General features: G+C 44.2%; 1 protein-coding gene across 1 annotated transcript in view; it reads right to left on the bottom strand.

Moving 5' to 3' along the window:
• The window catches only part of LOC138259651 (sodium- and chloride-dependent neutral and basic amino acid transporter B(0+)-like), a 485,427-nt gene that overhangs the window by 217,824 nt on the left and 240,460 nt on the right, over window positions 1–27,143 (bottom strand). The window contains exons 6-10 of the mRNA XM_069207516.1: window positions 24,139–24,272; window positions 23,950–23,972; window positions 20,943–21,019; window positions 20,023–20,306; window positions 14,342–14,562 (exon numbers count right to left, since the gene is read on the bottom strand). Coding sequence (XP_069063617.1) covers window positions 14,342–14,562; window positions 20,023–20,306; window positions 20,943–21,019; window positions 23,950–23,972; window positions 24,139–24,272 — 739 coding nt within the window. The remainder of the gene's footprint in view (window positions 1–14,341; window positions 14,563–20,022; window positions 20,307–20,942; window positions 21,020–23,949; window positions 23,973–24,138; window positions 24,273–27,143) is intronic.

Genomic DNA, 27,143 nt, shown 5'->3' with positions numbered 1-27,143 from the left:
TGGAAGCAATATATGTGTAGATCAGTAACCGTGATATTGTGATTTACAACGTCTCCAAAGCACCGAAATGAGAGAACATTCATTGCCTCCAGTGAGTCTAACTGGTGCCTCAAATTCTTACTTGGTCCCGGTGCATGCTCAAACAAAACTTAAATAATTGATTTGCGTCCACTTGCAAAGTATGGTATGCTAAATATGCCTTTTCTTTACCTCTGCTCAAATATAAAATGCCCCGAAGAGAAAGATGTGTGTACAAGAGCAAATTCACAGTTCTAAATCCCATAAAAGCTCACGTCTGATTCTGCCTTTTAACCTTCAGAAGTAAACAACAGTGACAATTGATGGGTAAAAACACAACTATTATGCCTAACCCAAAAGAAGCTAGTTTTTTTATGTTTAGAGGAAGAGGGACATCGGCTAAAAACTGGTGGATGCCTGTTCACCCTATTAGATGTGTATAGCCATTCTCCCATGTGCAAACTCGAAATAGGGTCAAGTAAAAAAAACTGGATTTTGTGGCAGATAGCCTACATTTACTAAACTCTAAATTATCCCCACTGTTGTTACTCCAATGTTGGTAAAACTAAAAGTGTGTCTATAATATTCACCATGAGCAGAAACATACATATTATTGGGTGGTCACAAAGCAGCACCAGTTTAATTGATCATGCACATTTAAGCATGGAAATTGCTAGTAGATTAATAATCATGGTTTAAGGATTTACTCACAAACCTGAATGACAGAAAAGCTTGGGTTTGATATTTAAGGCCATAGGCCCTTTGTCCATTAAACTAAGCACCAATTGTTTTCTTACAGGAGCAGGAAACAGAGCAAGGGTACCTAGGCAGCCTATAATCATGACACGCTTAAGAGGACCAAACAGTGGTCATTCTCTCAGCCCGGGACGGCAGGTGTTAATGGGGCAGTGGGTATCACCCTCCACCCTGGGGGAGAAACAAAAGGATTAGAAGAAACACCGAGCAGCTAGCAATAAATTGTGATTGCTGCTCAGTGACATAGTAGGCTACATTTGTGTTTTTGTGGGTGCAGGGGGAGCAGAATGGGCGCTGGACCCTGTATATGCGGCGAATGGGTGAGGAAAACCTCGACCTGCAGGCATAAGCCAGGGCAGTGATGACACACTGATGGGTGTGATATGTTTTATTGTCAGGAATGTATTTTTGGCGTTATTTAGTTGGCCCACAGCAGGGTTGGAAGATCTCCATTGATGTAAATGGCCAGGGGCGGGCAGGCCTTTGGGACAATGTAGGAGTGGGTGAGTAAGCGACCTCTGCCTCTTTCTCTTCCACCCAGCAACTCATATTGGCTATCTTTGAATAGGTGGACTGGGGCATGGGATAGAAGTCATTTTTGGAATTCAGGTACCACAGCTAACCACATTTGGTTTGAACCTCAAAACAATATCCAAAATACCGAAATAAGCATTCCTCAAGCAAATACACACATGATTAATTATTTAATTTAATTAACAAAACAACAAAAAAACATTTCATTTTAATAGGAAAGTTGGAGCTTTTCTAAATTCAATTTGACTCATTGTCCATGTCTTAACCTATGTGATGCACTTGCACTGCTTGCACAAATCAATCTGAGGATACCAACCTAATTTGTAGGCTCCTATTCCAAATTACTTTGCATTTACAGAACGTTTTCAAATTTTCAATTTTATATTTTGCTTATTTATTTAAATGCACTTCATTCATATGTTGAAATTATTCAATTTTTTAAACAGTGGTGGACCACGAGTAGGCGTTGTGGGCCACAGGGGTCGCTGGACCACGGATTAAGAACCGCTGGTCTCAATCATACATCATGCCTAGATCTGTAGTGACAATTTAGAGCAAGATATAGATGTATTTGCAATGCAACTAGTGGTGTGTTTCAGAGTAATGAATTATGTGCTGTTTCCAAGAATTGTTACAGGGCCCAGCTTTCCTAAAGCCTGCGAGGACCTAGCCCTTCAATTAGGGAATGAATTGATAAACTCTCGAATATGTGCTTCATGTAAGGTGGAAAGCAGGTTCTCCTTTTCTCTAGACCCTCACTTAGAGGGTCGTGAGTTTAGATTAGACAGTGATAATTCTACACCACCGCATACCAAGGCAATGTGCAGCAGTGACTGTTCCCAGTTCATGTTGCGAGGTAAAATATATCTTTAATTGCCCAGTACAAAATAAAGTACAGCATTTACAACAATTGAACATGGCTTGACGTCTAATTTAAAGGCTTGTTGCTTGCAAATTATACTGAATGTAGCAGTTCAGCTACTGATGAGAGCATGGAGATCTGAACATCCCTTTTCCTCACTATGGAACTTCTATTAACCAGCAAGTTATTAATATATGTCATTGGCCCGTATATAGGCATGGCATTTCCTTCTAATTAACAAATTAGAGCTCTAAAAACCTCACTCACTCTTTTAGCTTTGTTTCTCTTCCTGCTCCTTGCTTCCAATCTGCGGTTCTGTTAATTTGAAAAATATATTTTCCTTTACCAAACCAGCTTGGATATGTAAGCAAAAAAAATGCCTGACTCATTTTATATGTGCACACATGCATGTTGACACACATATAAAATATGACAGCTGTGTTATAGTATGCTTTTTTAACGATCTATCTTTATCAGATAAAGAATTTGATAAAAAGAAAAGAGGGAGAAAATATTGGCCTCAATGTTTAGGGTTGTTGGTATGCTCCTACAAAATGACATGGTGGCCACATCATAGCTCTTTTTTAAGAAAAAACATTGCCCATGCTGCACAACAGTCACGTTAACATACAACATGCCTAGCTATCATTGGCAAAGCAAATAGATCTCGTGTGTGAAACCCATTGGCTTTGACAATGCTTCTTTTTAAATGTGCAATGAATGAGAATTCCTCTCCATTGATACATCTCCTACTCAGATATTTCCAGCAAGAAAACCATCTGGTAGTCATGATTTCTTTGAGCTTATGTATGCTTTTTACATTCCCCTTTCATCATTTCAGTTAATATATGTTTCAAAAATAATAACATACAAGGAAAGTGGTGCTTACCACACTTATTTGCAGTTGCTTGTGAGTTCACATCACATTTCCCCCATTAAAAGTCAACTGTTTTATTCCTGCCACAGTTTGTAAGGGGAAGTTTGCAGTGAATGAATATTTAGCACAGAACTTTGTAGCTCCTATTTAAATAGGATGTAGTATTTGAATAATTTGGAAAAAATATGTGCCTCAAAAATACTGAAGCAAAATTGTTAACAATGGAGAAGCTAATTATGTATAGGTGAGCAACATTGTTGTAGGTAAATATATGTGGAAATAAGCACACTAAGCTTATGTTTACCCTGATAGTATTTGAAGATGATACTTACTTATGCCTACTACCCTCCTTCAGGAGTTTAGGTTGTCAACTAGGACTCTCCATCCATCTCTGTCTTGGGCTTTTCTTTCAATCTGACTATAGGTGTAGCCCACCTCCTAACAGTCATTCTCAAGGCCTCAGCAACAGGTGTTTCTTGACCTTCCTCTTTTTCTTTTATGGATGTCTTTATGATCCAGTCTATGGCCAGCAGGAAGAGAAAATATGAGAGCAAACAACACTGGTGAACTCCAGTCCTCACTTGGAAGGCTTCCATGAGTTATCCTCTATGGACTATCTTTCAGGTCACTCCCTCATAGGAGTTCCTGATGATTGTTATGAGTTTATCTAGTACTGTGGTGGTGGAGTTTACAAAAGGTCACTCTGTCTAAACTGTTGAATGCCTTCTCATAGTCAAAGAAATTGACATAGAGGGGGGAGTTCTATTCCATTAACTGGTCAAGTATGTTTTTGTATACATTTTCGATTTCTTCAGTAAATTTCTAAGGTTTTTTTTACTGCAAAATAAGATAAATGCCATACCTAACTATACTATACTATACTATACTATAGTAAGACATTGTAAGCTATAGTAAGATATTATTACCATAACTATCTCTAACATCACTTTAACCATTGGTTTTGCAATGTATTTCTCATTTTTATACACTTTTAGTTTTTTTCTGATAATTTTTAAAGTTCTTTTTAATGCAAAGTAAGATCTTATTGCCATACCACACTATAACATCACTTTAAACTTTGTTTTTTTCAGTAAATTGCTAGTGCTTTTTAATGTAAAGTAATATTTTATTGTCTTACATATGTCCACCCCCACCTATGGCCAGGCCCTGCACCCAACCCCTACGGGCAACCAATTTCCACTGGGCATGGTCTTCTGCCATGTGTGTTGTGGGGTTGGGTGAAGGACCTGGCACCCAAACCCCTATGGGTGTGTATGACTGATTTTGGGATGTTACAATATGAAGGGTGTCATTTTAGGTAATGCAGACCTACTGACTTTGTCAAAGTTGCGGAACACCAAAATATAAAAAGTGGGCCTAAGTCACCAAAAATTTAATGTACATCATATAAATTCACAAATGGTAATATTTATTAAAAGTGTCACAATATTGTGTTAATAAAGCCTTATTAAAAAAAAACTATCAACATGTATTTGAGTCTTTAACTTTCTTCAGACTGTAAAGTGCAGTCATATAACTGACCACAAGGGGGCCTAGCACTCTAGCCGAAGAGAATCAAGCTCAGAGTGCTTTAAAAAATATGTAAGTTATCCTGGGCTCATGGATTATGAGACCCAGGAAACCTACTGTCTTTTCAATGTTTCTGGGGAGCTGCTACACTCCCTCCAGCCCCCACGGCATTTTAAAAAGGCTTTTTGGTGCCTCTGCCTTTCTAGGGAAACTACCAGGCTCCAGAAAATATATTTAAGAAGCTCCCACAGAACACTTGGGGGTTGTTCCTTGCAAGGAGCAGTAATAATATATGAGTGGCTCTTGATATACATTTATTATTTCTATTGTTTGTTTGTTTTTTAATTTGCAATATTTTTTAAATGCTCTGGTGCCTACCCAGGGCCTCACACCTTTTATGAATGTTGCTGGGTGTGGAGGAAGCCCTAGGGCCCTCACAGGCTCCCCTCTAGCAACCAAACCGATGCTGGTGTGACTAGGTAATTTCTTTGGTGACAGGGTGCCCCAGAGGCCACCCATGGCACCCACAATGCAGTTGTCATTGGTGGTCATGAGAAGAGTCCTGTGGTCCCAGCCAGCTGACAGCCAGTGCCTATTGTGGTACTGACAAGAGCTGGCACAATTGTTCTCTGCTCCCACCTGGGTAAGAGCAATTGATTTCACTGCTATTGTCTGGGAAGGAGCAAAGTTTTGTTTTGCATAACCTACCCACACTCTTCTAGGCAAAAAACAGCATACCTGGGACACTGCTTGTATCTGGTCCCCGGATTTGGGGACCCTGGGTCAGATCTATGGCTCATGGAATGAGCTGCACAACCCCTTCTCTAATACAAGAGACACACCCATGAATTAGGGTCCTGAGAGCATCATAGAAGCTTGGAGGTGGGCTCACCTGGGTTGTGGGGGGTGCACTCCTACTTCCCTTTATTATTATGCCAGACCCTGCAGAGCAGAGTTCCCAGGACCAATACCATGGGAAGGGAGGCCAATCCACCCCTCCCTACTGGGGAGATGAGGTCCCTGGGGCTGAAACCAGCTTAGGCAGGAGGGCCCCATGGACAAGCCCACCCCATAATTGAAACAAAATAATGTGACTATTTGACCCCTGAGTAACCCCAGGGGCTATTTATTAAAAATAAATGGATGCTGTTTTGTTTTTTTAACCACAATCCCATGGGAGAACTGCAGGATTGTTGAAATAATATATATTTTTGTTAACTTTTTGCCCCATGGGGGATCCTCTGAGGAATAGGATAGGATATCCTTCCTCTTCCTCTTAATGTATATATATATATATACATTTTTTTATTTTTATTTCAGGACAGGGCATTAAGTCCTGTTATGGTTACCGCAACATTTCTTTTTATGTTGTGGCCAGCTAATCAGAGGGCTCACTCTCTTGAAACCCTCACTCCTGCTGGCACAAGGTAACTGAAGGGGAAAAAGCCCCCTCGGCCATTCAGATCGCTTTTTTTTGTAAACTTGTGTGATCACTGGACTCTAGTGAGAGTCCCATGAACCCAAACCTCCAGATCTATATATTTTCTTAACCCTAATTTCTAACAAAATACTGAACAGATTTACACCATATTATAAAAAGCACACTTTCTGGACCAAGACCTAGCTTCCTGCCAATTTTCGGGTAATTCCATTTAGCTGTTTTCACAGCGTTTCAGTTTAATGTGTATTGGCTATGTAGCATCTCCCTGCCAGTAATTAGCCTCGAAAAAATGAAAACAGGTTTGTAATCCCTCCCAGGAGAAAATAATTGGCTTACCTAAATAGGCAAACATGTCTCCTCTGAACCCCAGAGAATATGCATGGTGGAGGCTGTGGACATTCTTTTTAACACTACTGTGTCAAAGCCTGCCTAATAGATCTGCTTGGCTCACACATAACACTTGGGGCACACTTGAAAGAGAAGAGAACCAGACGTTAAGACAGTTCTTGCGGATCCACTTTCTGGTTGTTGAATGCCTCTGCTTTTGTCCTATAAGACATCTATCTCAAGGGTTTATTGCGGTTATAGTGGCCACCTGAAACTGGAGTAAGTGTTAGGAGTTAGAGGGCAGTAGGATTACCATTCTACAATTCCCATACACTCCCCCAACACTAAAAACCCACATTTAGTGTGGCCAATGACTTTTGCCATCTTCAAAATGACTAAAGTGGGTAGGATTGACCCAAGAAGTTTGTACCTCTTTAGGAAGGGGGTGCCTAGTAGTAATTCCTACCCATTTAAAGTACTTAAAGAAATAAGAGGCTTATTTATATGTTGGCAGTAAGGATACTCTGTTGCAATAGCGGCAAAGTATATCTGTGGGTGACATGATGATCCTCCCTCCTGATTTAGTTAAGGACAGACTTTTGGTGTAAACACAGTCAAGACTACTTCATCTCTGTCATGGTTACACCCCTCTGACAGCCCGACGGAGTAATTGCCATTGGAGGTTGTGCTGTGTGTCTGCCCAGTTAATTTAAATGGAAGGACAGACAGGTCAGTTTTCGCTGCCCATCACAGCCAGGTAACACCTGGTGGTAGGAGGCAGTGAAAACTGTCTGATGTCTCCCTCACCATTGGAGAGAACACCCATGGCCACGATGGATTTGTTTTGTTTTCAAAATGAAAATTACACTTTAGAATTTTTTTGGGGAAATAAAAAAATAAGGCTGATAGAGCTGCACCTCAAACGCAAAAAAATATTGAAAGGAACTACTGTGACTGTGGTTCCTGACGATGCTAAATAAATGACAGCTGGCTTGGTGGTCATTTTTTAATTTGGCTGGCGGGGACTGTGTCACGGCAACACAGGGCGATGGAGTAATCTTTGACTAAGCTGAACCTGGTTGATGTATTCAACCTAAGCTACATTACTGTCACCCTCAAATGGGCCTAGCTCTTGGTCTCCCACAATCACTGACTATCATTTGCGCTTGATGCTTTCTGATGTTACTCCTACTTAAAGATTAAAAATGTACAGCTCTAGTTCCCCTTATTGAATTATAGTCATTTTAGTGCCAGTTTATTGAAGGAATTGTACTGTATTCTTTTAATTAGGTTTGGAATGTTTATGGTTTCACAGTTGAGGTACTGCATACATATTTTACACATTGCTGTAAGTTAAGCCTCTCTGCTGTGTGCCATAGTTACCAAATGGTTGAGCTTAGGTTAATTTAGTGACTTTAGTGACGAGGATTATGATTAATCATTGAGATGTGTAGTCATCCATACCAAATAATGAATCATTTTTGTGTAATTTTTCTCATTCATTTGTTCTTGATTTTTAGACATTCATTGTGGGACTTTTAATGTGTTGTGTTTTGGATTCCTAACTCTTTTGGTACTGGAAAATACTTAGCACATTTTCCTTAGGCTAAGCCTGCCTGCTCTGTGTGGTAACGACCAGGGGTTTAGCCCAGTTTCTTTTTATTGAACTTGTGTGTAGGATCTGACAAGATTTTGGATTTATATTCAGGAAGGAATCACATCCTCCTCATCTAATCTACACATTTTCCTACACTACTGAATACCAGAAGGAAGCCAGAAGTACTCCAGAATTATTCATGGTTTGCTCCATGCAGAGTAAGTTATATAAACCTATTTGTGAATCATGCCCTGTGATTGGTGTACGTTTTCAAGCATTACCTTAAAAAGCCTTGGGGCTTCCTAAAAGTCACATGTGAGGGAATAAAACTACATGTGCATATTTTCATGTATAACTGCAACTGTTTATGACTACAGTATATGTATGATTTACAATTGCCAAAGGATTAGGGAATCAGACCCATTCTTTGTGATCTGGTGGTGTAATTGTATTTACATGAAACATAATGATTTATTTACAACACAGGTTGTGTTTCAGGAGGCACAAAAAGCACTTTGTACCTTGGTGCACTCAACTAGTGTCAGTTTACCCCACACTTCTGTGAATTTTAGCAGTGTTGCACAGATGCTATGCATCCCGAGGTGACTCCATACTTCAAGAATATTCCTTGCATTTAAATGCAGGCCAGCTTTCAACTAGGAGAAACTAATGATAGACTTATTTATGAGTTAGGCGTTTATATTATTCAGATGATTATGAATTAGTCATCTAACTGAAGCCTAATACTTTATGTGGATTAGTGATTCAATCTGAAACTCTGTCACGCATATGAATTATTTATTAAGCATTAGAGTAAATACTACCATGCTGCACAATTATGTCAGCACATAAATGTGTTCTGAGTCGTACCCTGCATTAGGTGAGAGTTGAAATGAGGTGAAGATTTGGCCTCCTGCCTTAGGCAACTGACCTAGGCATTATTCTTATTTGACAGGAAAGTTGTTGGTTGTTAATGAGTTTGGTGATTCATAGTCTTGTATTGTCTTATGACATTTGCTTAGTGATTGATGTGGCTATGTCTCTGCAACAAATCACTCCCAAAACTCCTAAGAAAACAGAACTGAATTGTTCTCCATCTACTCTGTTTAAAACACCATGATCATAGTATGATGGTTTTGAAATCCGCTCCTTTCGCTCCTAATACAGAAACAGGAAGGGACATATTTATGAGACCCTTGTACCACTGTTGCATAATTTTTTGTGATGCAACAGCAGAGAAAACCTTGAACTCATATCTATGTGGCTTTGAATGGCCTTGTAGATATGGAGTAAGGCACGGCAATGCAAATCTCAGTTTACTTAATCTGCAGAAGGGAGGCATTCCGTGGGTGTTGCAGTGTGTGTTCTCATCTGACACCCATGGATTTTGCCACATCCCCACATTTACAAGAGTTTGTAAACCTAGGGATGCTCCAAAACCTTACTCCTCCCCAGGGAAGGCACACCGAGGAAAAATATCTTTATTTCTCCCCGTTTTTTTCCTGCTATGTACATAGAAAGCGGGAAATGCTTCTGTTTTTATGCAGGCAGGTACCTCTTACTGCACAAAAACAATCCTGTCTACAGTGCAGACACCCTTGCATCACTGCGCAATGGTGCCTGCATTGGCGCTAGGCTGCCAAAACTGCACCAGCGCAATGGGAAAGGACATGAATGCTCTGTATTGCTTTTAAAGGTGACTTGCTGCACCAGAAGCCCATAACTATGGGCCCAAGTGTCAACATTCAGTGCTTTGTTCATACATGCACATTTTGTTCCAAATGGAACAAATGCGTGATTTTCTCTCAGCTGTTTGTAGGCATGCAATAGATCTATTCAGAAACATAGGTGTGGATGATACGTGGTCAAATATACACAAACAAGGGGTTAAAACAGAGGTGGACACTGGCACCCCTGTGGTTTTTCCTTTACTCTGCCGACCAGGGAAAAGAGATGAAGGGACTCTGAGTTTTTTTCCCCACTAAACTGCAACAGTACATCTCCATGCCACTTAGAGTGCAGATGATGCAGTAATCTTAGAGCAGACATCAACAAGTCTGTCTATAAAGGCAGGACCATGGCCTTCTTTGCTAGAACTCTAATTTTCATCTTGTGCTTAACATAGCATTAACACCGAAGTCGTCTTTGGCAGAAATAGCATCACGATAGGTGATCCACAGCCCTAGCTACAGCCACTGCTAAACAAATCAAGCAGACATGCAATGATTCAAAAGAAGCTTTTTTTTAACAATCTTTTCTATTGAAACATTTATAAAAAAAACGTAGTTTCATTACAAAATCTGTTGTCAGCTTTATTCTTTTTGGGGTTCCATGTAGCTATCCCTATCCACGTCAACCCATCCTCTACTTTAAGGACGTGGGACACCAAGTCGAAAATTGTGCCTCGCTTCATGTTCACTCAGGAGGGGAGACACACAGGCCCCCTCGATAGTCATTCCATGTATTCCATATTTTTCCCATTTTTTCGGGCATCATCTATTTTGTAAACCACTTTCTCGGCTATAATACACAAGTCCAAGTCATTCTTCCAGTCTCTCAGCCCCACCACTGTCTCAACCCCCCAGTGATTAACTATATTACGTTTGGCTGTCACCAGGTCCAAAGCCATCCAGCTCTGGTCCATAAAGTTGATGGCTGTCTCTTCCCAAATATTAAGCAGGCACCATTTAGCTGGGGGAGGTATCTTCGTGCCACACAGGGTATTCAGACCCCCTACTACTGCTTCCCAATAACGATGCACGACTGGGCATTCCTACATAATAAGGAAAAAGGTACCTGTCTGTCCGCATAACCTTCGACATGCATTGTCTGTCACTCTACCCATTTCTATTAGTGTGGTACAGGCGTGTTATACTCTATGCAATATTTTAAGCTGTAGCTATCAAACCGGCCTTAATTGCTATTTCCCTAGGGGAAGCCTGGGCTTCTAGCCACTCCTCATCTTCCTCCCCACTCCAAGGCCCACTTCTCCCGCAGTTGTATGAGGTTGTCTGGAGTGTTGTTCAACAGTTTGCTGTATGTCAAGCACCATATGGTTGTCGTGCAGCCTGTCTTGCAGAGGGGAGGACTCCGGTAGCTCTTTATCTCTAGGGAGCACTGCTTGGAGAGAATGCCGAACTTGTAAATAACAGAATCGTTCGGTGAGGGCTAATTGGTAGTCCCTCAGTAGGTCTTCAAAGGAGATGACTGTTCCTTGGGATCACAGGTCACCCACCCTTGAGAGCCCTATGAGGTTGCATTTGTCAAAACTGGATACCATGCCAGGTGTGCCCAGTGCCTCGGAGTCCTATAGGGGTGTTGATCGGGTTAGTTTACCCCTCCATCCCAGTGATGTAAATGCAGTGTGCCAGAGCTTGATCATGACAGCCGTGGGGTTTTCAAGTGAGGGGAGTTGTGACATGGAGTGTAATGCCCGCATAAACTCCTGGGATGCATAGTCAAACAATCCATTCGAAGTGATGGTTCATTATCTGGTAGGTGTACCCACTGATTGATGGCTGGTAACTGTGCTGTCCAGTAGTATTTTTGTATGTCAGGTAAGGCTATCCCACAGTCATACTACCCCCTTGTGAGATTATTGAATGCTAAGCGTGCTCAACCTCTATTCCACAGTAATGTGTGCAGTGAGGAATTGATGCTTTTGAAGTAGCTATTTGGGATTGGGTATGGCCATTATGAAGCACGTACAGGAAAGGGGATAGTGGCATCATTTTTAAGAGCACAGTTTGTTCAACCCCTTAAAGTGGTATGGCCACTCGACTGTATCGAAAGTCATGCAAGCATCTAAGGAGAGTATGACAGCTTCCTCCCTGATGCGATCCCAGTGTCCCAGCAGCCCGTGCAATCTTCTCAGCTTGCAGGCGGTGCTACAGCCTGCCATAAAATCGGACTTGTCTTGCTGGACCAGTCCAATGATTACCTGTGTTAGATGAGAAGCTATTAGTTTGGCTAGAATTTTAACCTCTGCATTGAGGAGTGAGATTGACCTGTAGGAGGCACACTTGTCTGGCGGTTTCCCCTGTTTGTGTATGACTACAGTTGTGGCCACTTGCTGGTCTCTATGGAGAATACGCTGTTTCCAACTTACTACAAACATAGCATGTGGGGGGGGTGGGGGGGCAGTTTTTGGACCGTTGGCTTGATTTGCAATATTCTTGCTGTTTTAGCACCAGTCTGTTTTTGGTGTCAGTCTGGTCCAGAGGTGGAAGTTGCTTTTCTAACTGTAAAATATCAGTTTCAATTGCCCCCAGCCCCACCTTTCTATCATGTTTGTGACCGTTGATTAGGGAAAGTCCCTGTCCCTTTATCACAGCTTCATAGGCCTCCCACAATGTAGAAGGTAAGGTCATGGTAGTCCTCGTTTTCTAAGAAATTGTGTTTAATGGCTTGTATTAGCCCCTTGTTCACCCCCGGAAGAGTGAGGCACCAGGGGTAAAGCATAATTGCCTTTTGGTTATCCAAAGCATCAAGACCATATGATGCCCAGAGCGGGAAGTTGTCTGAGAGTCCCTGCAACAGATGTGGACTTCCCAAAAGTGTGAGATGCGATGGGCCAAGGAAAGCATGTAGTCAATCCTGGAAAAGCTACCATAGGCTCCTGAGTGGAAGGTGAAGTGCCTCGCTGTGGGATTGAGGGTGCACCCCACGTCGACCAGACCCATGGCATTGAGGAAGTCAGACGGTGTATTGCGATTGGTTGGTGTTCATCTAGGGGGCCAGGGATCACTATCTTCGCTGAGCATCAGCTTAAAGTCTACCCCTAAGGTCTCAGTGAGGGAGGTCTAAAAGCAGCCTACTCAAAACAGGTAGCGCTATGTCATGGAGTTTATGTGGGACATAGACACTGACAAGTTTGATGGTTGCCTCATCCCATGCACCCGAGAGGGCCACATATTGCCCACTCCCATCCCTCTATGTTTTGATTCCTCAAGGTTGATGTTTTCCTGACCAGTATGTCCACTCCCCTTGAGCATGTCATGTATCCCACATGAGCTACCATTTTATAACCCCAGCAGTTCATGGCCTTACACCCATTCCCCACTAAGTGCGTCTCTTGGAGGAGGACTACGTTGGGAGAATGTCTTTTGATGTATTGAAGCACTACTTCTCTCTTGATCTTGTCGCCAAGACCATTTACATTCCAGGACATCAAGCAGAGACACGTCTCATCTTGTTAACTGTCATGAGTTGCGGCTAGGCTTGTAAATAGGGTGATGTCCTTCCCCTATAGTGGTATGACAAAGGTGGGAGCTCTTTGGACCCACTTATGTGCTCAAGTAGGTTGTGGAGTGGCAACAACACTGTTATACAACCCCATATGTGTTGTGGTGTGAACAAAGCAACAATAGCAACCCAATAAATTCCCCCTGCCTGAAAAGCGCACTCAAACCTGACTACCTCACAACATTGCAGAGATCCTGTCACCCCTAAGAAAGAATTTAGACTGCATCTACAGGGGAGAAGGCAATCACCCATTCCATCTTTCCCCTTTGGTCTCTTCTATTTCAGTTCCCAGCCTTTAAGTTTTGGTGTTGTAGCAGTCAGCTGCTACAATCCAGTCTTATTGATGGGTCCAAAAAAGGTTTAAGAGCTTGATAGAGCTTGGTGATTGTAGTAGCTGTGTCTGGTAATGGCCCTGGCTCCGATGCTCCTAGGAATTCATGATTCTCCTGCTAGTGGGACTCATCCCTGCTGGTGGTGAGGGGAAGCACTTTGGTCTCTGACTGTCTGCCAATCCCTGGGATTCCGATGTGTTGGCATCCCTTGTACGTTTCCCTGGGCGATCGCGTGATGTGGGCAGCCAGTCCCATGTCTCCTCTGCTGAAGAGAAATACCACATTTTGCTTTCTGCTACAACTCTCAAGCGGCTGGAAAAATCATGGAATATTTAAGTTCCCTATCTCACAAATCTTTTCTGACCTCAAGAAAGCTGTAGCGCATCTTTAGTACCTTTGAGGTGAAGTCCAGAAAGAGTGAGATAGCAGCGCTTTTTTTTAGGTGAGTTGAGTGGAGCTGCGAGCAGCCTGAAGGATAACATCACTGTCGCGAAAGTTGAAAAGCTGCACTATGATGGGTCACAGAGACGTCCCAGGTCTTCTGCGGGCACCTGGAACTCTGTGAGCCCTTTCCACTGCTGTAGTGTGAGGGTTTCAACAAGTAGCTCTGTTGCCTGTCCCGTTCTTTGGGGACTCCTATGATGTGGATGTTGTTCCGTCTTGAGTTACCTTCTGAGTCCTCAAGGCGGGCTTTCAGTTGCACTGTCACGGCTCGTAGCTCGCTAACGTGCTTTTTCAGGGTGGTCATGTCTTCATGGAGGACAGTCGTCTTGTCTTCTACTTCCTTCACCCTTGTGCCGATGTTTCAGAGATCCGCACTCACCAGCGTAAGCTTCGAGTTGACCCTATCAATTTTCGTCTTGAGGGATGAGCGGATACCCTGCAGAGCGCTCATGATGTCTTTTAGTGTGATCGCTTTATCTCCGGGGGTCCCTGACATTGTCTGCGCAAGTGTGGTCCAAGTGTCAGCCGCTGGTGATTTCTCTTGTGGGACAGCATATTTCTCCAGCTTGGTTTGATGTCCTCCCCATGGTCCTTTGTTTCCTGTCATTTTATGTTATTTGGTAGGGTGCTTTGTGTCTGCACAAAGGTGATCTGGGTGGGGTAATAGGACAACCGTACTCACCGCCACCTGCCAAGAATCTAAAGGTACATCTCACAGCCTGTCGTGTTTCTGGCCATCTCCGCCTGCCCCCCTCAGTGGTCTTAATCGTATAGAGTCCCCAAGTGCACAGATGCTTCACTCAAGGAGTCGCTCATGCAGGCCAGGTTAGGAGTTGCTGTGTCTGATATGGTTTCTAAGCACTGAGGGGAGCAGGTCGACTTTGTCTTCTACATTGGCTCTGATTGTTTCTCCTCTCAAGGAACTGAGTCTTAGATGGCCATGCGGGTATGTTAAAATCTTCCCTTGCGTGCACAGAATTAGCAGTGAGCCTTTTTCAGCAGTACATGATACCGAGTGAGTGTTGTGCCTCTTTTCTCTTGGCACTGTTAACTATGGAGATGTCCCCAGTCCCACCCATGATGCCCGCCATGTCCAACAGAGTCTAATGGGCTCCCAGGGGGAGCAACGTACCTCTTGCAGATGCAGCCTTCTTTAGGGGTGTTTCTTTGATGGTGGAGGAACATTACCCGTGGGAGCGTTGTTCGATCTGCCCCTGCCTGTTGTTCAGGATCTTTCTGCCACTGCGGGGCTGTCACATGTCTCTCATTCTCTAATCCACCTTATATTATTTCCTGGGGTGCTCGTTGACCACAATTATGCCCGGTGCTCCGCTAGTCGTCCGCTGCACTAAGCTGATTAGGGCTGGGCCTCTGCTTCTTCGATGTGCTGCATCTCTGCTCAGGGCTCCTATTGGGGGGCATGTGTTTCCTGTCCAACGCTGCCATTGCGCAGTCAGCTCCTAAACGTTACACTTGGATGTCTCTGTTTCTCACAGGGCCATCACAGGGGAGTTTCTGAACACAGTGGGCCCCGCACCCCCTCAATTAGGCTGCACACCCATTCAAGGTGTTTTGACCCTGCCGCTAGCTGATTGTTGGTTTGCTGCATATCCCAGTCACCGGTCATCAGGAATGTAGTTTCGGTTCACAGCTGGGTGCGGATTATACAGGATTACAGTGGATGGGGCTCAGAGCCTCGCTAGGCTGCAGCCATCTTTATTGGCAGTTGGCCAAGCCCCCCAGTACGAAGCTTTTGGTAATCTCCATCACTAATTTATGGAGCAACTTTGGTGGGGATAAGGGATGGTGTAAACATTGAACTTGATACAATAAGGACGTTAATCAAGTGACTTGCTTTTGTCCATTATTTGCGTATCAGTGTAAAATTTGTCTCAGACAAATTCAGGATGAACAAGGTTCAACTACAAGAGTGCAGCCGACCTGAGTTTGACCACGGGTCACCCACAGACGCTGACTCACCTGGTAAGATTCTTGGATTTAGGGACAACAAATGTAAACTTTTTTTTTTAAAGGAGAGGACTTTTAAGAATAACAGAATGATTGAGTTGACCCATTTTTTAGAATTATGGATCATTTTCAAGGGTTATTTATTTATTATAGTATTTCAACCAACAAAATGCATAGAAGGTGACATTGTTCCATTTTCTTCTTTTTCTGACTTTAGTTCTTTAATAATACATTTCTGATGTAAATCTGTTAGTAACCATACATAGTTGTTCACCAGAATACCTCTCCAAATGTTATGCACTGTGGGCTCCTACCAGAAGCATTTAATCTGATATTTGAATTCTACAGTTTATTTGGAAAACATGCAGTAACAAGTTGAAATTGAGCTACACAGGTAACATGAACATGTATGCATCCCCAATCCCCTCCCTTTTGATCTATCCAGTTACATGCATGCACCTCATCCTCTCCCTTTTGATCTACCCAGTTACTGACACAAAAAACACACAAAGCCGCCAACTAAACTCCGCTTTGACTTTGAATTCACATTTCCATCAGGCATCGAAGACATTGTTGTAGGCTTGAATGGTTTTCAATTGTTATCAACGATTGACTTAAATGCAGGGTTGCACCACCTGGTTCTGCTAAATAGTGTTGCTGGGCTACTATGTTCTCAACACATGGAAGCCTGCTGAGGAGCTAATGAGGTGCTAGTGCCTATATATTGTAAAAATAAATCAACAGCAGACATATTCTAAAATGTAAGACATCCCTCAACAGGATTCCAGAAATCCTAGGTGTCAGCAAAGCCAAACTTCTATGTGCTACAAGGTACAACAGACTGTCTGTATAGGAAGAATCCTGAAGTTAATTCAAATAGAGTAGCCTTAAACTGCATTGCAGTCAATGTTAGTTGTTCAAAAGCATGCTAGATCTTTTCCGAAATGTATTCACATGGGAAGGACTAAAACGTTGCCCAAACAAGATAAAGGATGTTCACACATCTCAAATTTCCAAAAGTTACCTAATATGCCTAATCTTTTTTTCATATTTCTTTATTAAAGATTTGGTACAAAATGGAAATAGAGGGAGTGAAGGGAGCAGGAAACTTGGTTCATCAAACAATACAAGGCTGGTTCATCAAACAGTACGAAGCTGTGTCAGCCCCCGGGGACCAGTGTACATATGGGCACAACGGAAACACAGCGGAGACACAGCAACGCAGCAACACCAATGCCCGAATGATCAGCAACAGGCAGGCTTATCGAGGGCAGAGCAAGGTCAGGGTGAGGGGGGGAAAGAGGGGTGAACCTGCAAGCCCAGGTGTAGTGGAAGGGGAGGGAAAGAAAGAAAAGGGAAGAAAAAGAAAAAGAAGGAAGAAAGGTGAAAGAAAGGAAAGAAGGGAACCGAGACAGGGGAAAAGAGGGAGAGGGGAGGAAGGGGGAAGGGAAGAAAGGGAGGGGGGAAGGGAAGGTAGGGTAAAGAATAAAGGGAAGCTGAAAGGAATATGACGAGAACTGGAAGGTAGGGAGAGGTATGTAGGGTCAAGAAGAAGAGAGTGTCGGGGTGGGAAGTGTGGAGGAAGAGGGGAAAAATGGGGGAAGGGACACAGATATTCATGGGGCCAAGGCTGTGGAGCAAGAAGGGGTGCCAAGCACTGGCCCTCCGGCACCAGCGGAGGTCCCTGGGGCTGTGGAAACCCCGTGGAGATGGTTGTCAGCGATCAGAGAGTCGGCGGCGGGCACTCAGTGTCCACCATGCCAGATGAAGGCCACACAGGTGAGGATGAAGGTCTCCCCCCTGCCCTGCAGGTTACAGATGACCCATTCATATGAGGATATCTGCTACATGGCAGAAAGTCACTTATCAGGTGAGGGGAAAAGGGGCACGTGTAATTGATGAAGTATGCAGTTCTTCTCCAATGTGAGCTGTGTGTGGAGAAGGTGACCCTCAAGCCGGGAAAGGGTCGGGAAATCTGAGAGGTCATGTAACAGGATCAGGTAAGAGGGACCGAAACTGGCAGAACCTCATTGAGCGTGGCACTACCCACCTCCCCGAAGGGCCACAATTTGGGGTAATCATGGAGGACTTGAACCAGGTCACAGCAGTAACTGTCACAGCACCAGCAGTTAGAATGGGGCAGCAAGCCCGCTGCACGCAGTTTAGTTAAGTTCCAGTGATAGTCATGCAGGGACTTGAAGAGGCTAAACTTTAGCTGTGCCTCCCTGGCACCGTGGTCCAAGGCCTCCAGGAGTTCCATCCATTCTCACAGTTGGTAGTCCATCTGTAACCAGGTTTGCCATTTGGTGCAGCGGCTATTCAGCAGGGGAAAAATACAAATTGCAAAGAGGCTATGAAAGACAGACATTACACCCCACCCCCCAGAAGCGTCCCCATGTTATGAGCTAAGAGACTATGGGGGAGGGCTGGGGAGTCCAGGATTATAGGCCCAGACAGTGGGTGAGGCAGTGTCTCAGCTGAAGGTATCAGCACAACTGTTGGGATGGTAGGCCAAACTACTTGCAGAGCACTGCAAAGGACTTAAGGGCCCCTGGTTGAGCCTGATGGAGGGTGTGTATTTCCACACCATGCCACACTCCCCATTTCAATACTTCGCTGCCAATGTGAAGGTCATAATTGTCCCATAGAGGTGCATGGTTGTGTAGGTGAGTATCCACCACAAAGAGACAATGGGCTCTCAAACAACCTTTATCATTACTTGAACCATCAAATTCATAGGACCTTGGGGGGCATCACACCTATAGAACAGGTAGAGACCCTGTGGACATCCCAGGATGATGTGCTCGATTATGACCCATAACAGTGGGTCTAGCATTTCCGGGAGCATGTAGGTGAGCTGTGCCAAGTGCAGAGCCAGGGTGTAATGCTTGACCAAGTGTAAACTCAGGCCACCACATGAACGATGGGCTATGAGTTTGCTACTAGCCATCCAGCCACCACATGAATGATGGGCTATGAATTTGCTACTGGCCACCCGGGGCCGAGATGACCCCCAGATGCAGGGCCTTATGCTACTTTCCACTGATCATAACTAAGAGAAGGGGCACTTCCGAAGGGAGCATGGCTAGGACGTAGGTAAATCTTGGCAATGTCACCATCCTCACTGTCTACACCCTGACCCACAGTGAGAGGACAAGGTGGGCCCACTTTTGAAAGTCCAGTTTCATGCACATCACCAGTGGGGGTGAGGTTGTCAGCCACTATATGATCCAGACCCCCGGTAGATGTAGATCCCTAGGTATTTAAGATGCCGGGGCTTCCGTTGGAAGGGTTAGATGGACCCAGCCGCCCGGATGGTCACCCGAGATATCATAGGATCTCGCTTTTGTACCAGTTGATACAATATCCTAAAAGGGCTGCAAAATCAGAGATGATGTCCAGCAAGACCAGGAGTGAACTGGGTAGGTCCAAAAGTGTAAGTGCATGTCATCCGCATATACATATAGGGTTGACATCTCCTGAGGGTTGAAATGCCGGTTACCTGCAGTGACTGACGGAGGGAAGCCTCTAGGGTTTCCATGGTGAGGAGGAATAGAAGGGGTGAAAATGAGCAGCGCTGTCAGGTCCCTTGGTAGACAGAGAAGGGGTTCTAGAGGAAGACCCAAAAGTTAGCCTGGGCAGTGAGCTAGTCTTAGAGCCATGGACCTTAGCTATAACATCCTCCCATAGACTGAATCACCAAAGTTTTGCAAAGAGGTACCCTCACCGAATCCTGTCAAGTGCCTTTACAGTGTTCAAGGAGAGGGCTAGAGTGTCTTCAGGCATGTCTCTGGTAGACCACAAAGCATGGGTCAGGATGTAGAGGTGATTTTGAGATGATTGCCCAGGGATGAACCCCACTTGCAAGTGGTGATTCAGGGTCGGAATCCCACAGGCGAATTGCCAGTACCCCAGCTAGGATATTAATGTCCCCATTGAGCAGGGATATGGGCCTGTACCTTCCACAAATGAGACGATCCTTCCCTAGTTTAGGGAGGACCGAAATCAAAGCACTGTTCAAAATAAAACCAAGGAAGCCCATGTGTTTTGCCTCACAGAAGGCCTTGTAGAGAGAATCCACCCCCTCCTTGCCTGCCCATTTGTAAAGTTCCATTAGGAAGCCATCCTTTTCTGGGAATTCGTGATATGGGAGCTTCGAGATGACCTGTGCAGGTCCCTGGTGGGCAGGGTGCGCTGCCACCTCTGAAGTATATAGAGCCTGGTAGAATGCCACAAATACGCTCACAAAGTTCTGCAGTTCACTGAGGATGGTGCCTCCCATGGCTCTGATGGCAAGGATGGCCAGTTCCACTAGCTGTTGGCGCAACTGAGCCACCAGTTCCATCCCTTCCTTCCTCATAGTGGAGGCCCATGAGCTGTTGTAACACATACTCATCCTTAGAGGTATAGAGCTAACTATTGTCCTTGTGGGCCTTCTTTAGATAGCACTGGAAGGCAACCAAGACGTTGTCAGTGTAGAGGTGTTTAGGAGATGCAATATTGTTCCTAAGGGCACTCTGTTGCGTCTCCCTCGGGATGTTGGCAAGGGCAGCATCTCTCATTAATTGGTCCTGGATGGTTGATTTAGCAGATGCCATAGGGTAAATTTGGAGGTGACTAACCCATTGCTGTGCTTCAGATAGGAGGAAACATGGGACCGCAGTTGAGATTTGGCCTGGGAGGAGCAATAGAGTGAGATATTGAGGCACCCTGGTTTGTTGCCTAGAGAGGACACCCTAGATCCAGGGAAAGGAGGATCGGAGAGTGCTCTGAGAGTGCGCTCTCAAGGATCTGTGTCTCCCTTGAGAGGGCCACTACTGGCTGGGAAACCAGAAATTAGTTCAGATAGAATTGGGTGGCATATACTGGTAACAAAAAGGTGTGCGCTTGGTTCCTGGAGTTTGGGAGGCACCAAAGGGCCATGAGACCATGATCTGTGACAATGTCCCCCAGGAGAGCCCAGTCTGCATTGTTTCCCACATCAAGTGGTCCAGTTCAGCCGAGGGCTGCACCGTGGCCAGTTTAGTCCCTCCCATGAGCCAGTAAGCGTCTCAACTTCTATAAGAAGGCGGTTGAGCTGGAGGAAAAACTGGCATGTGGGCCTCGTAGGATAATACAGAGAACCTATCCAGAGCATCCACTCACTGAAACGGTTCTTGATGAATGCAAAATGACCTTCTGGGTAGACCCACATCTTAAGGATGGTGGAGGGCAAGGATTTGTGCAGGAGGACCATTAAGCCACATGTCTGAGGTTGCCCTGACCTGCCAGCTGCTGAGATAGGGCAGCTTCTTTGTATCACCCTCCTCACCTAAGTGCAACACAATTTCTGCGATTCCACATGGGAGAAATATTTTTCCGTGGAACGTCCAAGCTGACACGCTTAGAATGTAGGTACTCCAATACTTTCTTCTGCTTGATAAAGTGTGTGAGCCTATTGACACTGCAGGAAACGGCATGCAAGGGTTTGGGTGGATGGAGAGCACTGGCAGCCATCGGGAAGCAGAGATGTTAAGACACAGAGGAGGAAGTGGAGGAGAAAGAGAAAGGGAAGGAGAGAGAGAGAGACTAAGAATAAGTTGAAGAGGGAGGGTGGGAGGTAGAAAGAGAGACCCCATGTGGGGAGGAAGATGAAGGGAGAGGGTGAAAAGCCAGGAGAGATGTAGAGGCTGGAGAAGAGGCTCAAAACTGAGGGAGAGGTGAAGGAAGTGCTGAGAAATGCCAGAGAAAGAGGGGAGGAGAGAGACATGCCAGTGTGGCTGTGGGTGACAATGTTAAGTCCTTCACTGGTGACTAACCATCCAAGGGTCCCGGTGTGGAGCCTGGAGAGGCAATGCACAGTGCAGTGACTTTGATGTGAAGTTTCTCATCTGTGGTGAGTCATGCAGTGGCCCAGATGCGTTGGTTCTGCTGGTACCACAGTAGTGCTAGAAGAGCACATTCACGCCCACTTCCGAGAGTCCAGGAAATGGGTGGCACCACTTGGGAGGGTAGGACTCACAGCAGGCACAGTTCAGATGCTGGGTTAAAGGTCGTTGCCAACTTTGTCCATGAGGATATGTCAGGAGGCCAGCCAACTAGTCCATGAATTCACTCTGGTGGTCCTGGGTTCAAGCAGCAGGTCCTTTCATCAGACAGCAGGGAAGCTCAATGACAGTCCTTTGGGCAGGGCATCACAGCAGTCCTTTTTTCTGAATTTTCTCACAAGTCCAGATTTATATTTAAAAGCTGGGTCTGAGTGTCCAATATTTATACCTGGTGCCCTCTTCAAAGTCGGGGAAGCCGTTAGAGGTTTCTAACCCCCATCAGTGTCAGACAACCCCTTCCTTCCTGCCCTGGTCCCAGCTTGTCTGGGGTCACAGAAGACAAATGTCAAACTCTTTGTGAGAGTTCTCAGGCAGGGCTTTTGTGATGTGCAAATGCGGTAGGTGAAAGTTACTCCCCCTTGTCAACTCAGAGTAGCCCATCTTGTCAACACCTATCTTCCCTTTATCTAAATGTCTGGGAGCAGTACACAATGACCAACTGCGATCTACACCAAGTAATGTGACTCAGGATCAGGCTACAGGCACCAAATGGATAGGACAAGAAATTGCCAGCTTTCTAAAAGTGGCCTTTTCAGAATTGTGGTTAAAAATCTGACTTTATTATTAAATCATGTTTTAATAACACTTCTTTAGATACCAAAGCAATCTGTCTACCAGCTCCCAATTGAAAGTTATCACTCAGTAAATTCAATGAAGTACCCAATGTTTTCCTGTGAAAGATGTAGGCCTCTTAGTAGTGCAAGGAATTTATGAGTACTAGGGCATGTAAACCTCGAAACTACATGACCAACTTTAGAGCCAAGCACCACACCAGTGGTTAGCAGTGGTAAAGTGTGCAGAGTACTAAAACCAAGCCATAGAAAAAGAAGTCAGCAAACCAGGAGTCTGGAAGGAAAACAAATAGGGGGAAAACTATGCAGAAGATGTCAGATCCAATGGCAGGTATCCAAGAACAGTATTATTCCCATAATTATTTTTCATGGTGAAAATGTTTCTGGCGCTTAGGTATGTTCATCATCAGTAGTCAAGATAATGACTTTAGAGCTCGTGAAATGGATGTTGTTTAAGATTCTGAGGCTTAGGAATAGTCTAAGCTTATCTTTGAATTCCTTCGCATTGCAAGTGATGTCACAAAGCATGTCAATCGTCCCAGGGCTGCTCCAACTATTCTTTCTCTGGCTGGAGCTTCCTGTAACAGAGCAGTACGGTTTCGAGTAAGAACAGATAGGATTAGCCATCTCAGATGAATAAGGTGAATTCAGGAAATCTACTATCACCAGAGGTGGAAGGGGAATCAAAAATCACTTAAGATGCACACAGAGAATCCTACTAACACCAACGAAAAGTAAAGGAAATCTTGCTACCACTGGAAAAGAAGATACGTTCATTAACAAAATTAATGAATATTCACAGCTCTGCACTACGTTTATGGAGTAGGAGCAGATTGCAATTCTCTTGCCCTGCTTTGCAGTTCATAGCAGTTGTCAGGAGTCCCAGGACACCTGCAAGGGCACAGTGAATCCTACTTTGGTCACCAGAGGAGCAGTTCAGCTCAGTGTAGACATGCTCTGTAAGACAATAAACTGCTGCACAGATTGGAGGTCTCTGATGAGAGTTTACAATGTATGTAATTTGTTGATTTTCATTTGAAAAACAAGACCAAACTTTTAGTCCACCTTCCAGGTGACACCCTCCCCAAGAAAAAAAATATGTTTGAAAGACAAGGTGCAAAACTGCAGAGGGAACACTAGGAGATGGTTAGACAGAAATGTGCATGCAATGCCACACATTTTAAACAGTGAGACATGCAAGACAGAACAAAACTAATGGCACCACTTTTGAAATAATCATAATCACCGTCCACTGGCACCTGTTATCCTTGTCAACATTCCACCCATATTTCAAGCATGTAGACATTTCTTGTTCAAAACCCTCCCCTCCAAATATCATGCAGCATAAGAAATAATATTACCCAAGTGCATGTAAAATATATCAAAGTGACCCCATACCTTTCTGGTCATATAAAGAAACTCAACTTGTAGGCTCGTGTCACACACATACGTAAAATTCCCCTTATGACTTGCAATATCCCTTTAATGTACACCTTTGTAAACAAATGCCACCCATCAATAATCTCTTTAATTAGATTGGGTTTGCAGTACCTTGCCTGATGATTTTATTCCTTTGAATAGAGCAGCAGCCACCATTATCCATGCTAGTAGGAGGCAAAGGGCAAGAGGCCACAAAATGACCCCAGTCTCATCAAGTCCACTTGAACGATGGAGTACCACCTTGCTGCAAATATCCAGAAATCTGTATTAGTTTGGGCTTCTTATGACATAGTTATTATTTCACGCCTTTTCGAACAATTAATATTGCACTATAGTGATGGACAAGTGGCTAAAGCAAGGATATAGAGTTTTCTAAAATACAGTGCCTATGACTATAAAATTGTATATCTGGTTGCTTCTTGGTGCTAATCGGAAAAGTAGTTGTTGTAAGCTAAGCACATCACATTTGGTGCACAAAATAAGCCACCATAGTTTTAGCTGGCTTCTTCTGTGTTCCAATCTTTTAGAATTTCCCACTTGACAGCTACACTTCTAAAGAAGCTCCAGCTGAACATTTAAATATCACAATAGATACCCAACCCAATTACATCTTGTTTGGCCTTATATGTTTATGCATCCACAATTACACCCTAACAAAGTTGCAACCCTATATGACATTTGAGCTTCTTGGGAAAATGTAAATGCGTTTTTTTTATTTTCATAAATTTGTGTTACATAATTTAATTTACTCACACAAAGCATATTAACACTCAAGATACATATTTCAGGCCCTCATTTGGACTTTGGCAGTTAAATTCCCTGACCGACAAAGCCCAACCCGGCAGACGACCCCCAGTGCTGGCGGTCAGCAGACTGCTATATTACGAGTGCCAGCTGCTTTCCAACCATCATTGAGGTGGAAAGCAGTCATACGGGTGGTCGGCGCTGCAGAGGCGTATCACTCGCTGGCACCGGCACGCCAGCAGGACTCTGCCTGCCATATTACAAGCTGTAATACGGCTCAGCGGAGTCCGGCTGGCCTGGTGGTGGCGGCAAGGGAAGACCGTCTGGACCCATCCCCTCCTGGACATCCTCCTCAACTGAGGATGTAAGTGGGCGTCCGAAGAGAGGGGTGGAGGGGGTCTGTGTGTTTGGGTGTGTGTGTGCATGTTTCCAGAGGGGGAGAGGGGTGCTGAATGCGTGAGTGTATGTGCTAGTGAATGGGGGTGTCTGTGTTCATGAATGGGAGTGAGTGGGTGTGTCTGAGTGCATGTATGCATATGCTGAATGAGTGTGTATGTGTATGCATGTGTGCGTGAAGGGGTGTGTGTGTGTGGATGGGTGGGGGGTGATGTGTGCATGTGTGCGGACATATGTGTATGTTTGTGCCGGCGACAGGGATGAACATGCCTGTCGCCGTGTGCATGACTGCCAGGGTTTTTATGGCAGGGTGACCGTCACAGAAAGCCTGGCGGTTTTCAGCCTCGTAATCCGGATGGCAGGCTGGGGATGCCAAGCCTCACAACTCATAATTTGGCAGACCTTAGCACCGGCTCCATGGCGAGGCTGGCGGTCTTAGACCGCCAACTTTGTAATGAGGGCCCTAGTCTCTCACAGTAAATTCAGAGATTATGCCATAGATGCATTATGATTACCATTTAGCAGAATTATTTTTCAAAGATTTTAACATGAGGACTCATATGACTAAAAAAATGTATGACAACGTTTTACATTTTCCTGATGTCCTGTGCAACCACTGTCAGCCCTTAAAATCTTTTTTTTTTTACATTCTCAAAGGGGAAGGCATGCCGTAGGGAACCTCTTCCCATATGTGAATGAATTACTACCACTTTTAAACTGGTGGTAAAGTATTACTGTCTTGCGACAAAAATTTGGTCACAAAACAGTCATACATACCATACCTATTTGTTATTTGGAAGAGATGCCCTAAATATACCCCTTCAAAATACTGAATCACAAATGCAAATTGAGATTCACAAGCTACCAAAATGCATTTTGACTCTTCTTTATTTGCAAAAGCATTTTTGTTGCTGCATATGCTTTGTACGTAAGTCCATGGTGTCCTGTAACAGCTACTGCAAAACCTTTTTTCATGCTGCGGCCAGCCAATTAGAGCACTCACTACCACAGGAGTCTCACTCCTGCAGGATGGAAGGCCTAAGGCCCTGGTGTCCTGTAATTGCTACTGCAACATTTTCTGTCATGCTGCGGCCAGCCAATCAGAGCATGTGAGCCTAACTATAACATCCCTGTAATCTTTAGTCTATTAAGTGAATTTCTATGATTGCAATAATTCTATTTCCTAACTATAAAGTCCCTATAACCTTTGTTTTTTTCGGTGAAAAAAGGAAAAGAATTTATATATCACCTGGTGGCAGGTATTTATAGTTAGGATACGTTTCCACAGAAAAAGCTGTTTTTGACTTCCCTGTATCTTTGGCAATGTTTGACAAATCTTCATGAATTTTTATCTTAAAAAGATACCCGGTGACTCTTGTTGTGCATGGGAAGTTTTCGGTGATCCGTCAATTGGGGGCTGAGAAAAAGGGAGGGTCAAAAAAGTTGTGTTTCCCATGTTAATTCCCATTGGTCCTTCAGACACGACTACAGCCCGAACTGCTGGACGAATTGACAAGAAATTTAGCAGAAAGGCAGCTTTCCGTACGCAGATTATACTTTCCTTTACTTGGTCTAAATCCATGTAGTAGGTTTGGAGATATTAAAGGGAAAACATATTTGTATATCTAGGGCAGTAGATCCTCCCTGTTGACTTCACAAATAATGTCAAGATTGTGCAGGGAAATGCAGAACTCTGATTGGCTGCCAACACTTCAAACAGGAAGTGTTGGCAGCCATCTTGGGTCTTGGCTTTGGCTGAATCCCTCAAAATAAATGTGAAAAAAAGAAAAGAGGACAGGACAGAGACACCCTGACCGCTTAGTTCTCATGGTGGGGTCCCCACTAGGGTAAAAAAAAAAATTTGGCCACAAATCTGCAGCAAACAATTTAAATAAAAAGAAACCCGGGCTCCGGCGCTTGACTTTTTTAAAGCCCCTGGGTGGGACAGGTCCCAAGGGCAAAGTAAAAAATAAGG

The sequence above is a fragment of the Pleurodeles waltl genome, chromosome 2_1, assembly GCF_031143425.1.
Source record: "Pleurodeles waltl isolate 20211129_DDA chromosome 2_1, aPleWal1.hap1.20221129, whole genome shotgun sequence".
Lineage (NCBI taxonomy): Eukaryota > Metazoa > Chordata > Amphibia > Caudata > Salamandridae > Pleurodeles > Pleurodeles waltl.
Note: the sequence above shows the minus strand (reverse complement) of the source record. Positions and strands in the feature narration are given on the sequence as shown.